The sequence below is a fragment of the Cervus canadensis genome, chromosome 24 (assembly GCF_019320065.1).
Source record: "Cervus canadensis isolate Bull #8, Minnesota chromosome 24, ASM1932006v1, whole genome shotgun sequence".
In the NCBI taxonomy this organism is placed as follows: domain Eukaryota; kingdom Metazoa; phylum Chordata; class Mammalia; order Artiodactyla; family Cervidae; genus Cervus; species Cervus canadensis.
Genome location: NC_057409.1, coordinates 28,514,271 through 28,529,063, shown reverse-complemented (window position 1 = coordinate 28,529,063; position 14,793 = coordinate 28,514,271). Strand labels below are relative to the sequence as shown.

The window sequence follows — 14,793 nt, the reverse complement described above, 5'->3', positions numbered from 1 at the left end:
ATGCAGTGGTCTTGTGTGAACATGTAGAGAGGGACTCATAACTCAGCCTGGGGAGGCTTTCTGGAAGTTCTAATTCTTAAGCTAACTTTTTTTTTTTTTTTTTGGTTGAGCTGAGTCTTTGTCAATCCTAAAGGAAATCAGTCATGAATATTCATTGGAAGGACTGATACTGAAGCTGAAACACCAATACTTTGGCCACCTGATGTGAAGAACTGACTCATTGGAAAAGACCCTAGTGCTGGGAAAGATTGAAGGCAGGAGGAGAAGGGGGCAAGAGAGGTTGAGATGGTTGGATGGCATCACCGACTCAATGGACATGAGTTTGAGCAAGCTCCGGGAGTTGGTGATGGACAGAGAAGCCTGGCGTGCTGCAGTCCATGGGGTCGCAAAGAGTCGGACACGACTGAATGACTGAACTGACTGATGACTGAGTCTTTGTTGCTGTGCATGGGCTTTCTCTAGCTGCCATGAGTAAGGGCTACTCTTGGCTGTGGTGTGTGGGCTTCTCGTTGTGGTGGCTTCTCTTGTTGAGCACAGGCTCTAGGCGGGCGGGCTTCAGTAGTTGTGACACGTGGACTCAGCAGTTGCAGCTCACAGGCTCTAGAGTTGAGGGCTCAGTACAGTAGTTCTGGCACATGGGTTTAGGTGCTCTGTGGCATGTGAGATCTTCCCGGACCAGGGATGGAACCCCTGTCTCCTGCATTGGCAAATGGTTTCTTATCCACTGCGCCTCCAAGAAAGACCTTGAGCTAACTTTTGAGAGATTAATAGAATTGATCTAACTGGAGATGCAGAGAAGGACATACAGTAAAGGAGAATAGTACATGCAAAGGTTCAGCAACAGACCAAGACTCAGCCTGACTCAAAGCTGCCTGGGGCTGTCACTCCACCCTAGGGCTTCTCCATGTATAATAAGGAACTGAGAGCCCAGACTCTGAAAGCATTGATTCCTTCATTCGAACTCTGATTTGTGGCTTCTCTGCTGCTCTGCTACCGTGGGCAAGATGCTTAATCTCCTTGAACCAGGTATTTAATCTCCTTGGACCTTATTTTCCTCATCTATAAAATGAGGATAATAATAATTACTACCATAAGGTCTTAGTAAGCATTCAGTGAAGTAATCTCATGTAAAAAGTGCTTTTCACCAGTCTGGCCCATCTTAGGTCTGCAGTTACTAGCAGACACATCTGTTAGTAAGAGGCTAAGCTGATGTGTTGGATTGTAGTGTGCAAGTTTGCTCATGACCTTGAAGGTGCAGAAAGAGAGATTCTTCTGTTCAAGAGAATGATTTCAAAAACCCATTATTTTTCTAAGCTAAATGACTGAAAGAAATGTAGTCCCCTCACCAGGGGTATTTGCTGTTTTTCCGAAGGACCTGCCTACCCCAAAGCAATGAACTGCTGACAGTTGAGGGAGGAAGGCGTTGGAGGGGAATGAGGGTGGATGGAAGAAGGAGAAAAGAGAGGGGGAAGGAGGAAGGTCTCTCTAGAGCTTTTCATGTCATTCCTGGGCAGCAGCTGCACAGAAAGCACACACTAAATGGTCTTCTACGAAGCACCTAATTACTAAGCTTCATGTTCTGAGCAAAGATGGAAGTTTCATATCAAGTTCACTAAACATATAGATTCTCCAATTTAGAACATCTATGCTTCAAACAAAAAAGGAGCTTACCTAATTCTACCTCATTTCATGGAAGAGGAAACTGAGATTCAGAAAGGTTTTTTGTTTTGTTTGTTTGTTTTTACCCCTAAAAGAGCAGACATTTATTGAGCTCCTATGTGCCAGCAGAAAGCTTAAATTAATATTCAAAGTCATACACCTACTAAGTTTTTCTTTCTCTATTTAATTAGAAACATTTTTTCCCCAAATTTTCAGATTAAGTTTGTGGTTCTCTAGGACCTCCAGATAATTCTGTTTGTTCTGATCACCTTGACACTACAGGAAATTTCATGAACTCTTTCATGAACTCAAGTTTCCTTGTGTCCTAAATTTCATTTCTATAGTACCTACCCTTATTTTAAGGGTCTAGCCCAAAGTTGGGTGCATAAGAGGCGTTTGATACATAATCAGCTAACTGGCTCTCTGATTCTTACTTATGAACACACATTTTCTACAACGCCTTGGGGAATGGGCACATGGGCCTACAGAGTAGGATCCCAGCTAACAGGAGTGTGGAGTGTACAAGGATGCTGGTAAAAAGAGGAACCCTGTACTGTCTGGCCCTTAGACCTTACTTGCTTAGTCTTCCTCCACCTTCAGTGTTCTCAAAGTTGGAACAAAGCCAGCTCTTTCAGGAAAAGAGTCTTGTTTACGACATGGGAACCAAGAGAAGTACGGATGTGTCCTCATAGGTTTCTGTTGGGCAATACGATTTCTTCCCACGTCGGAAGTGACTAGATTTCTTCAGAAGCACCTCCCCACTTACCTTCTGTATCTCAGTCCTTTCACCCTGCTGACTTGAACCTGGCTGAAAGAAGGGGTGATAATCCTGAGATACTGCTGGTCATTCACCTCCAATGCACATGTACACATGCACACATAAGTATGCAGCATACGCATCGTGCTGTGAGTTAACTGGACATTTGGCCAACGTGTCCTCCAGACTGGCTATAAAATTCACTGGGAGAAAGTTTCAACAATAGCTGTCTTTAAGGCAAGGAAAGAAATAATGAAAAGAGACTGACCTATTTTATGAGCTATTTGAATTTTTACTGATATGACAGCGCTCTGAGGATGCATGGGAAGATGTATGGGAACACACACACACACACACACACGCAAACACACGCATTGAAATGCTAGATAACATATATTTTTAAAATTTTAAATAAATATCCGAGATCAAAAGCAAAAGGAGAGGGGGTCTCTGAAGGTCAGGCATGAAAAGAAAACTCAGAGATGTACAGGCTTATCAAGAAGCAGGAGTTGAAGCCATGGGAATCCAGAAGGATGCTAGAACTGGTCATACATCTTAAGGATGAGAATGATAACACCAGTGGGTCTACAGACCCTGTGTATGGATTCCCTGAAAACACCAGGAACCAGGGAAGAACTGGTCCAGGCTTTCCTGGAGATAGAAAAACATTTGCCAGCTCTGAGACATGACCCCAAAGTGAGAGGCCTGCCCTAGCTATGGATAAAAAGGGCCACCTGAGGGACAATTCAGACTTACAAGTCTTGAGTTAAAAATGATGAGGATACAAATATGCCCTTTGTAATGATGTGGAAACAAGGGATCAAGCAATAACAGCAAAGATTACCAAAAATGCTATGAACCATACGACCCAGTAGGGCCCCAGCAAGGACAGCCACCTGGTTCCCAACAAAATGATTGAGAAAAGAACCCCCAACAAGGCACATCATCATGCATTCTAAAACTGAAAAGATGAAGAGAATATCCTAAATGTTTCTAAGAGAAAATTTGGTCACATACAATAGGTCAAGAATAGAATAACATCAGAAGTATTGACTGTAACCCTACAAGATAGAAAAAATTAAGAAAAGCCTGCAAAACTCTGAAGGAAAAGAAAAGCTAATCTAGAATTCAATACTCTGTCAAAATACTAATCACATGGTAGAATAGAATAAAGCCTTTTTTGAAAACTCAGGATCTCTAAAAGTTATCTACTATATGTATTTTCTCAGCAAAATCCAGTAGTAAAATGAAATAAGGGACTAAACCAAAATTATAATGCCTCACATTTAAATAACACCTTACACCTGTGGTATGGTAGGCATTCTTCTAGTGCAGTGTGTATGTGTAGTCATTTAATTTAATCCTCATGGGAAATAGTTAAACATCATCATTATCCACATTTTACAAAGTGCTAGAGGGAGGTCAAATGATTTGCCACTAGTCATGAAGATGGTAAGCAGCAGTAGTCTGGCTTCAGCAGAAAGAGGAAGATTTGATACCATTCACGAAAGGAACTTCCTCAACCTGAAAAGGGCCTCCATGAAAAATCTTTAGCTAACACCATATTTAATAAAGACTGAATGCTTTACCCCTAAGACTAGGAATTGAGCAAACTCTTTTACAACTTCTATTCATCATCATACTGGAGGTTGTAGTCAGTGAAATAAGGCAAGAAAAATAAATAAAAGGAAGAAATAAGATTGTCTTTATTCTCAGGTGACAAGATCGGGTACATACAAAGTCCAAAAGAATCTTTAAAATAAAACTACTAGAACTAATAAGTGAATTTACCAAGGTCCCAGAATATAAGGTCAATATAGGTAAATCAATTGTATTTCTCTATAGTAAGAAAAAACTGGAAATTTTTTAAAAACTAAATACCACTTATGTGCTGTGCTGTACTTAGTCACTCAGCTGTGTCTGACTCTTTGAGACCCCATGGACGCAGCCCACCAGTTTCCTCTGTCCATGGGGATTTGCCAGGTGAGAATACTGGAGTGGGTTGTCAGGCCCTTCTCCAGGGAATCTTCCTGCCCCAGGGATCAAACACAGGTCTCTCGCATTGCAAGTGGATTCTTTACCATCTGAACCACCAGGGAAGCCCAAATACCACTTACAAAGCATTCAAATAACCATAAAGTACTTAGGGATAAATTTAACTTTAGGGATAAAATATGTACAAGATCTGTGTACTAAAAGCTATGAAACATTGCCAAAACAAATTAGAAAAGACCTAGTAGTTGGGAAAAGATGCCAAGGTCATGGATTGGAAGACTCAATGTTATTGAGATGTCAACATTTTCCAAACTGATCTATAAATTCAATGTAATTCAGATAAAAATCCCAGCAGGACATTTTATTGAAATTAGCAATCAGATTCTAAAATTTATCTGGTAATTAAAGCTATTTAGAAAAAAGAACCAGGCATGGAGAATAACCTATCCAGATTGGAAAGGGGTATAAAGGGCTCCAGAGAAGGGGTCTCCGAAAAAGAAAAAATAATTATGGATTATCTCAAATTTATTGTGTTTATTATCTGATTAATGTGAGTGTATTGAGGGAGACATTTGAGAGTGATGTAATGAAAAGTACATGGAAAAATTCTGTCATTAATTCTAAAGAAAAGAAAACTTGTACCAAAAAAGGAAGTATAAACATTGTACCCAACTGTGAATTATTTTTTATATAGTCATTTTAACTGAAACACTGAATGCTGATTTAACCAAAAAGTACAGATCTATGTCCTGGAAGAATAGAAGAGGCAATATTTGTATTTTCTGGGACAGGAATAAAAGCAAGAGAAAATGTGAAAGAGTGTTAAATCTTCAGAAGCCAAGATAGAAAGTCAATAGATGATATCCAAAACTCAGAAAAAAACTTTCACGAGCTAGCAGAATAAGCATAATATTTAGAAATATGTAGACCACTGTTGAGGATTCCCTGGTGGCCGAGTAGTAAAGAATATGCCTGCATTGCAGGAGACATGGGTTTGATCCCTGGCTCGGGAAGATCCCCTGGAGAAGGAAATTGCAACCCGCTCCAGTATTCTTGCCTGGGAAATCCCATGGACAGAGGAGCCTGGCAGGCTACAGTCCATGGGGTCACAAAACAGTTGGACAAGACTTCATGACTAAACAACAACAACAGACCACTACTGAATGAAACAGCTATGTGAGTTGAAAGTCACAGACTTTGACATGGGGAAGTGGGACAGGAGGGCTGCTGTTGGTTTTCATTATAAGCTTTGTAAAGCTATTTCACTTTCATAGAAAATGTCAGTGAAATATTTTGATTTAAAAAAAAACTAATTTTAGAAAGTTTGCATTAACATATTCTGCTTTTTTTTTTTAATTTTTCAATTCATTTCTACTCTCAAGGTTGGAAGAATCTTGAGTTTAAAAACAAAAACCAGAATTTCCCTGGTGATTCAGTGGATAAGAATCAGACTGAAAATGCAGGGGGCACAGGTTCCAATCCTGGTCCCGGAAGATTCCACATGCCTCAGAGCAACAACTACTGAAGCCCATGTACCAAAACTACTGAAGCCTACATGGCCTAGAGCCCGAGCTCCACAAGAGAAGCCACCACAACGAGAAGCCCACGTGCCACAACAAAGAGGAGCCCCCACTCGCTGCAATGAAAACTCATGCAAAGCAATGAAGACCCAGTGCAGCCAAAAATAAATACATAAAATACCAGGATGGAAAAACCAGCCCAGATACTAGCCACTTGCAGGTTTCTGGGTCAAACCCAGAGATCTTTGGCCCCTCCAGTCTCGGCATGGAAACCACAACAGCTATACAGGCATATCTTCTCAGTTCATCGCACTTCGCTTTGTTGTCCTTTGCAGATACTGTGGGGTTTTTTTTTACAAATTGAAGGTTGGTGGCAACCCTTACCTGGAGCAAGTCTATTGGTGCCATGTTTCCAACAGTATTTGCTCAGTAGTGATCTTCAATGTTACCGTTGCAAAAAGATTATGACTCACTGAAGGCTCAGATGATGGTTAGCATTGTTTTGTGATAAAGTATTTTTAATTAAGGTATGTACACTTTTTAGACATAATGCTATTGCACACCTGATACACTACAGTATAAACAACTTTTATATGCACGGGAAAACCAAAAAAAAAAAAGCAGATGACCCACTTTATTTCTGTATTTGCTTTATTGTGGTGGTCTGGAACCAAACTTTCAATGTCTCCAAATTACACCAGTACTCTTTATGACTTCTTGATTAGTGGTCATGTCTGGGAAGACCTTTAGACCAAAGAGGATTTGGTCATTTAATTTCATCTTCATCCATAAGACTTCTCAGCCTCTGAAAGATCCTATAAAACACAAATTGCTGGAAAAGAAGCAATCTTAAACCCCTATGGAATAAAATACAGATTATCAATTAATATTTTTGCTAGAATCACTACGAATGGGCTACTAGATAGGGAAACAAGGGCTGGTGAGGAGGCTGTGGTTGGTCAGAAGTGTAGGGGGAAATAGTGTCATTCAACATTGTAATTTGAAGGCTGAAAACTTTTAACTAAACCCACAGAACAAATATTCAAAATTTAAAATCAGCAAGTGTTGGGACTTCCCTGGAAGTCCAGTAAGACTTCGTGCTTCCACTACTATAGGGAGAGTGGGTTCTATTCCTGGTCAGGGAACTAAGGTCCTGCATGTCACACAGTGCAGCCAAAAAAATTAAAAATAATTTTAAAGTTTTAAACATCAGCAAGCATTGTGCAAATATACATTCACATCCCAATCTCTATCCCCCGTCTAATCCTTGGTGTTTGCCCCATCGCTAATGTCAATTCCATCCCTGACTCTCTCCCATCCCTGACCACTTCCTGCTTCCCTTGATCTTAAGATGCAACCCATCCTGGATGCCAGCTCCATTCTGGATGCTGAGCTCCTCCCCAAGTTAAACGTCTCCCTAACCTTGAAAGTGAAAGTGAAGTTGCTCAGTCATGTCTGACTCTTTGCAACCCCATGGATTGTAGCCTACCAGGCTCTTCCATCCATGGGATTTTCCAGGCAAGAATACTGGAGTGGGTTGCCATTTCCTTCTCCATTTCCCTAACCTTGACCAGATAGCTAATCCTTACATTATCCAATTATTAGAATACCAGTTTCTGATATTTTCATACATTGTGTTACTTAAGTACCAACATCTTGGCATTCTTACAGATCTGCAATCCAAATCATTGAGCTATACCCAGAGAACTACACACTGCATTAAAAAAAAAAAAAAGTCTAACTGAACGATGTTGCACTTGTTTGAAGAGAGTTCAGACTGAATCTTTGCCCTGGAAACACTTCCAAATTATTTTTGCTCTTTGCTTTCCACTTTGCAGGTTACTAGTGAGAGCAAGCATTTTTTCAAATGTGTATTAGTCATCTGTATATTTCCCCAGACCCAATATGTTTCCTTATTTACTTACTGAAGCCCCTGACGGAGTTGTCTTTAGGGCAGCAGAGGATGAAGGAAGGTGAACATTGAGTTACACAGTAGGTGAGGTGGAGAGAGGACTAGAGGAGGGAGGGAGAGGAAAGGGAGGTTTCCAGGCCCATTTCCTGCTTTCCTCCCTGGATTCTTTCTACATTCTTCTATCCTCTCCCCTGAATCAGAGGTATTTCTTAGGGCCTGAGCCCCTAACTCCTTCCTCACCAACCTACTTTTGGAGTCTCAAGCTGGACAGGCCAAGGTGTCTCCATCTTGGCCCCTGAGAGAGCATCATAGGCAACACTCCAGAGAAGATGGTGACCTTACTGGTGATGCCTTTTGTAGCAGTCTCTAACTAGATTAAATCCTAGTGGCCACTATTGTAGCCACTAACTCATCCTTGACATTCACTCTGTTTCTAACACCCCTCCCACACCCCCACATTCATCCCATTCCCAACACTTACTCCACACCTGGTCCCAACCCCATCTCCAACCTCCCTGAATCTCACCCTATCCCCAGCCTCAGTCTATTTGTGGATCTCTCCCTATTTCTGACACTCATTCTTCTCTGATCATATCACAAACTACAATCCCATCCCTGGTTTCCCTACACTTCATCTCTGACTCCAACTTCAACCCCTGATCCCAATCTCAACCTTGATCTAAATCCCATCTCTGAGCCTCACTCCATACCCAACCTCAGACCAAGTTATGCATTTTCCTTAAGTTTTTTCCCTAGGAGTTTTATAGTTTTAGCTCTAATTGTAGGTATTTGATCCATCCTAAATTAATTTTTGTATGTGATGTAAGGTAGGGGCCCAGATTCATTCTTTTGTATGTGGATATCTAATTTTCCCAGCACAATTTGTTGAAAGACTATCCTTTCCCCCTTAAATAGTCTTGACACCCTTGTTGAAACTCATTTGACCATTTATTCTTAGGTTTATTCTGGACTTTTTATTCTCAGGTCCTTGTTATCCCTTGGCTCCATCAGCCTAAGGCTTTTCCCCTCATTGTCACAAAGTGGCTGCTTCAGCTCCACACATCATATCCTATAACCATAGTCAAAGTCAAGAACCAAGGATGTGTGTGTGTGTGTGTGTGTGTGTGTGTGTGTGTGTGTGTGTGTGTGTGTGTGTGTTTTAAACTAAGAATATTTCCCAGGAGTCCCCTGGCCCCATTAGACTTCCTCTTGAGCAACAGTGTGCTGAAGCCAGTTTGCACAAGCTTGTGAAAGCACATTATCACATTTTTTAGATTTTGTGAGCTTGTTGTTAAACACCACCACCATCCTTGAAATTGGCCATGATGGTAGCATTTATTTATACCACAGAACATAGCAAATGCTACAAATCAGAACTTCCCTCCCCCCACCCCCCAACCAGGAGAGTGATTTACCAGCACATCATTGTTTTTAAGTTTTACAAATCAGAACAAGATGATATGGCCACTCCTGTCTTAAGGGAATCTTGGAAAGAAAGTGTCTGTCATTTTCAGCCTCTCTCAAGGGAAGGAGACTTTGCTGGCCAACAAGGAAAGGGAGAGCTAGGCAAGTAACCAACGGTGTTTTACTTTAATGGTTCTCATTAATGGGAACTTTTTGTAATCACTGAAAAGAATATCTTCAAAGGATGTCTGCCAGAAGATAGAGCACTGTGGGCTCAGTGGTAGGATGCACCAAGCTCTATCAGTTGACATGGCAATTACAGCAAAAGGTGGGGCCCAGGACAGGCTGTCTTATCCATGTGATGGGGGCCTAAGAGGGACATGGCCTCAGCAACTTCCTCCACCCACAGTGGGGAGCTGCCTTGACACAGGACTGTGCCTGGCCAGAGGACATGGGGCTTGGGATGATGCTGAGGGGAAGCGAGGAGCCCACTGAGGGGTCTCAGAGGGTAGTAGACGTGTTCCCTGAAGAAGAGCCAACAAAGGAAGGCCTGCTGTCCTTGGCCAAGAACTCCTTGCTGATCAGGCCATGGATGGCCATGATCTTGAGGAGTCCGTGGCGAAACTTCTGGCCAATGAAGACGTAGATGAGAGGGTTGAGGCAGCTGTGCAGGAAGCCCAGGATCTCGGTGGCGTCCAGGGCCCGGCCAATGTCTTTGCGGCGCTGACAGGTCTCGGGGATCACCTGGGCCCTCATGAGGGTGTCTACAACCAGGACCAGGTTGTAGGGCAGCCAGCAGAGCAGGAAGACGAGCACGACCGCAAAGATGACCCGCATGGCCCGGTGCTTCTGCCCCATCTGGGCTGAAAACAGCGTGCGCAGAGTGAGTCCGTAGCAGAACAGCATGACCAGCAGGGGCAGGAGGAAGCCAAAGGTCTGGGGCAGGACCCTCATCACCATCCGCCATTTCGTTGTATTGGCACCCAGGTCCTCGTAGCAGACTAGGTTGGAGAAGGGTGGTTGATAGGCCTCACGGAAGATGGAGATGGGCAGGGCCAGGATCACGGACAGGACCCAGATGCCTAAACATATGAACTTGACCCAGTGGCGCTTCTGGGTCAGCGTGCGTGTGGCATGGACAATGGCCAGGTAGCGGTCCATGCTGATGCAGGCCAGCAGTAGAATACCACTGTAGAAGTTGACTTCCTTCAGGAGTGAGACCACCTTGCACAGGGGTGTGCCGAAGATCCAGCCCTTTGCCTTGGAGGCGGCCCAGATAGGCAAGGTCATGGCGAAGAGCAGGTCAGCCATGGCCAGGTTCAGCAGGTAGACATCAGTGACAGAGCGACCGACCCGGCTGTATAAGATGACCAGCATCACCAGGGAGTTTCCCAGGAGGCTTAGCAGGAAGACCAGGGCATAGATGACGACCACAGCATGCTTGTTGAGTGTCTCAGTGCTTACATCACAGATATAATCATCATCTTCTGTGGGTGGCGTGCCGGTGTAATTTCCAAACTCATCCTCAAACCCCTCCCACAAATAACTGCTATTATAGAAATCGTTCAGGATGATTGTCATGGTGTGATCTGGTTGAAAGACTAGAAGGAAAGAAAGGTGATTTAGTAACTCAGATCCAAGTCACTCTCATCAAGGATGTGATAACCGTTACTAGGTTATCTTCTGCTTATCTGCTAGCTTGGTAACTGAAGATCCCTTCCTTCATCTCTGTCACGGGCTGCTTTAAGGATCAGCTTCATCGTGTTGTCAGCTTTCCAGAACCCCGAGGCCTAAATGTGGGATAAGATGAACACACACACAGGGAAAAGCATCTGCTGTTGGTTGGCCCCACAGTGGCATCAGCTCTACCTATAATACTGCCTCTGTGCTCTCTTTGACTTTCTCCATCCTCAGCCATGTCTAGGCATTCAGATGGGAGGACTAAGTTGTTCTACACATTCAGGGAAGAGCCAGCATCAGGCAAAATGGAAGAAGGCAAACCTGCTCTAGGGTTTCCCAGGTGGCTCAGTGGTAAAGAAACCACCTAAAGATGCAGCAGACGTAGGTCTGATCCCTGGACTGGGAAGATGCCCTGGAGAAGGAAATGATAACCCACTCCAGTATTCTTGCCTGGAGAATTCCATGGAGCCTGGTGGCCTACTGTCCATGGGGTGGCAAAGACAAAACCTGCTCTCAGACGCCCCTTCCTACGCTATTTCCCCTCCATGGTCTTCCTGGTGTTTTGTTTGTTTGTTTGTTTGTTTGTTTGTTTGTTTTTTGCTGTGTTATGCAGCCTGCAAGGCCCCAGCAGTCAAAGTGCTGAATCTTAACCACTGGACTACTAGGGAATTCCCTTACTGATTCTTATTTAACCTTCTTAAAATCCACTGAGGGAAGAAAATAATAGTAATAAATTGCATTAAAGTGTATGTCAAGGGACTTCGCTGATGGTCCAGTGGTTAAGACTCCCGCTTCCACTGCAGGGGGCACAGGTTCAGTCCCTGGTTGGGGAACGGAGATAACACATGCCATGCAGCATGGCCAAAAAAAAAAAAAAAAAGTGTATTTTAAGCCTTTTCTCTAAAGGAGCAATAAATGTTTGGGTCCTCTGTCTAAAGAAAGTGTAAGCATTTAAGAGAAACCCCCATTGTGGTCACCACTTAAATATCCACAGAATCATTCAGCACTTTTCAAATAACTTTTAAGGTTGTTAAACATTTATTGAAGCAAAATCTTACCAGAAGAAACAGGTGTGAAACAGACAAAAACCTCTTCTGCTGAGGAGGGTGGGTGTGCCCCTCTCTCCATCTAAGTAGTCACTACAGAGGAGGTTCCCGCAAAACCTCCAGGGCTCTTCAGAGAACAATCTGAAAACCTACAAACGGTTACCAAGACTGGAAATAAGGATATCTGGTATCCAGTGCTCATTCTCTCCTGATTCTGTCATTAATAAGCTATGTGACCTTGAGTGAGTCCTTTTACCTCTCCAGATTTCCATTTCCTCATCCAAATTGAGGGAGACAATTTGGATGCTTCCAAAGCATCCAAACCCTGAGATGCTTCCAAATCTGAGGTTCTATGAGTTCATTCAAACCCACATATTTTAATCTCTCTGACAGGACTGCATTTTCACAAAAGACTAAGACTCAGGGCAAAGCAATAAACGTCAGATTAGAGAAAGCCATCCTCTTCCCTAAAAAAGGAGAGACGTGGAACTTCCCTGGTGGCACAGTGGTTAAGAATCTGTCTGCCAATATAGGAGACACAGGCTTGATCGCTGCTCCGGGAAGATCCCACATACCATGGAGCAATTAGGCCCATGAGCCACAACTACTACTGAGCCCATGCTCTAGAGTCTGCAAGCTGCAACTACTAAGCCCCTGTTCCACAACTGCTGAAGCCTATATGTGCCTAGAGCCCGTGCACCTCAACTAGAGAGTAGCCCCCACTCTCTGCAACTAGAGAAAGGCCCCGTGCAGCAACAAAGACCAGCGCAGCCAAAAAAAGATTTTTTTTAATAAATAAATATTTTTAAAAGGAGAGGAGAGGTATGAAAGGTGAAGGTGAGAAGACTGTGGCCCCCTGGTCACCATCTGTAGCCATGTATAAAAACAGAACTGAATACATGGTCATGAGGAAGGAGGCAGGGAGTCAATGGAGTACAAATCACAGGTCCCAGACAACCAGATGCATTTTCTGAAATATAGTCAAACTAAGTCACCCTGCCCCAGAAAAAGTCCTGGCAATCAGAGGTGGCTTCCTACCTGAGTCACCAACCATGTATGTCCAGCCGTAAGAGCCTGGAACTCAGAGACCAGAGTGCCTTAACACTGAGAGGAAACTTGATGAATAAAGAATAGGGAAGCCTCGTCACAGAACAGCTCCTCCCTGGGCCTTGCCCATGTCTATATTTGGAGAACAGGTTAAGTCAGGGGGCCACAGGGTATCAGAGACACCCAGGGTCCCTGTGTCCAAGCAGGGAAACCCGGGGTGAAGATGGAGTTAAGGATCCATTATCTGATATCTCCATTCTGTGGATGGCTATTGTCATTCTCTTCCTTTTCTTGCTTTTATTTCCATTTGAAAGCTTCCAACTTGCCTGACCTGAATAAAGGGGAAAGAATTTGACTTTATATAGTACAGACTCTAGCAGTCCACAGTAGGAGGGCCTTGTAGGAGCCCTCCACCAGCGGGGTGGGGTTGACGGCTAGAGGACAACCCAGTGGGAAGGAGGCAGAAGACTGAGTTGTGTTTGGACAGCAAACACACAGTGTTTACTTAAACTCTAGACTTCTTTGGGATGGAGATGTTGATGGAGCTTCAGAGGAAGAACTAATCCCCCTCCACCACCAACGAAGAACTGGTTGATTAGAATGGCCCTGATTCTGGGGGCCACTCCTGGAGTCTGGCTGGGCCACAGGGAGACCAGCAGAGCTGGGGCCGCTGGTGGTGAATGGAGGATTGGTGGTAATGTCATTCTCCCAGCTCTCAGTCTTGACGGATGGCATCTCTGGGAACCTGCCTCAGCTGCTCCCAACAGCTAATGTCTGTCCCTTAGCTTTACCTCTGGTAAAGCTGGTACTTCAATCACTTCTTCCTTATAACAGGAACCTTATTGTCCTGTAATGATGCATTTACAAGTCAGTCTGCCCCACTAGACCGTGGGCTGCTAGACACCACTCCAATTCACCTTCAGAGCCTCTGCCAGGATACAGAGTAAGTGCTCACTTAATGGTTATAGGGTAAACAACATTAGTCATATCTCCTTGGATTGATGTGTCGTGGATCCTCCCCCATCCCGTTCCTGCGATTCAGGGTGTCTATCACTTTAAGGAACAGAGTCTATGTAAGCTGTGCCTGAAAGCTGCACTTCCATATAGCCGAGCTGGACTGTCTGTCCTTTCCAAACTATCTGCTACTGTTTAGAGCTGGTGCTAATCTGTGTTCTGCCTCTACCATGCATGCCGAATGTAGCATGGCACTGGTGCCTACAAGTCTGCCCCTGGCAAGCATATTTCTTAAACTAAGTCATGCTCTCCTCCTCGGTTCTCTTATCCTTTGTAAGTAATAGCAGGAAGTGTAAGGAGACAATTGCCCTGGGGCTACCCATGCCTTGCTTTTACAGGTGTTGACCAATTGCGACCTGATGCCTAGACTAGAAAGGACTTGAAGAGAGGGTAGTCCCTGGAGAGAGCAGACATGTCTCCTATTAATCATCTAGGGAAAAGGTAGCTCCTGGGGCAGAAAATAGGGAACAAGGGAGAAAACAGACTAGGGTCTGGACTGCGCAAGTCAGTATGTACTCCAGGGCAAACAGAATATTCGCCACAAGGGGGCAGCAGTCACTGAGCGAGGAAGTCTGCAAGGAAGAACCCACAGAGAAAGACCAAGGAAAGTCTCATCTAATCCTTGGCTTTAAGCTCCTCTTTGTGAATAATTCCCTTCTGCTTTCCCAGGCCCTCACTCAAGTTGGTTCAGGATTCCAGTATGTTTCAACTAATCACTGGAGTACTAGGGAAGAGTCCTCCCTCAAACCCAAGGAACAA

General features: G+C 43.9%; 1 protein-coding gene across 1 annotated transcript; it reads right to left on the bottom strand.

Moving 5' to 3' along the window:
* Nucleotides 1–9,153: 9,153 nt before the first annotated feature.
* LOC122426789 (C-X-C chemokine receptor type 2-like) lies at nucleotides 9,154–13,098 on the bottom strand. The gene is made up of 2 exons (XM_043445947.1): nucleotides 13,012–13,098; nucleotides 9,154–10,848 (listed from the first exon to the last, which is right to left on the bottom strand). Exons 1-2 carry the CDS (start codon nucleotides 13,025–13,027, stop codon nucleotides 9,749–9,751), a joined length of 1,116 nt encoding a protein of 371 aa, XP_043301882.1. The 5' UTR covers nucleotides 13,028–13,098; the 3' UTR covers nucleotides 9,154–9,748.
* Nucleotides 13,099–14,793: the final 1,695 nt, after the last annotated feature.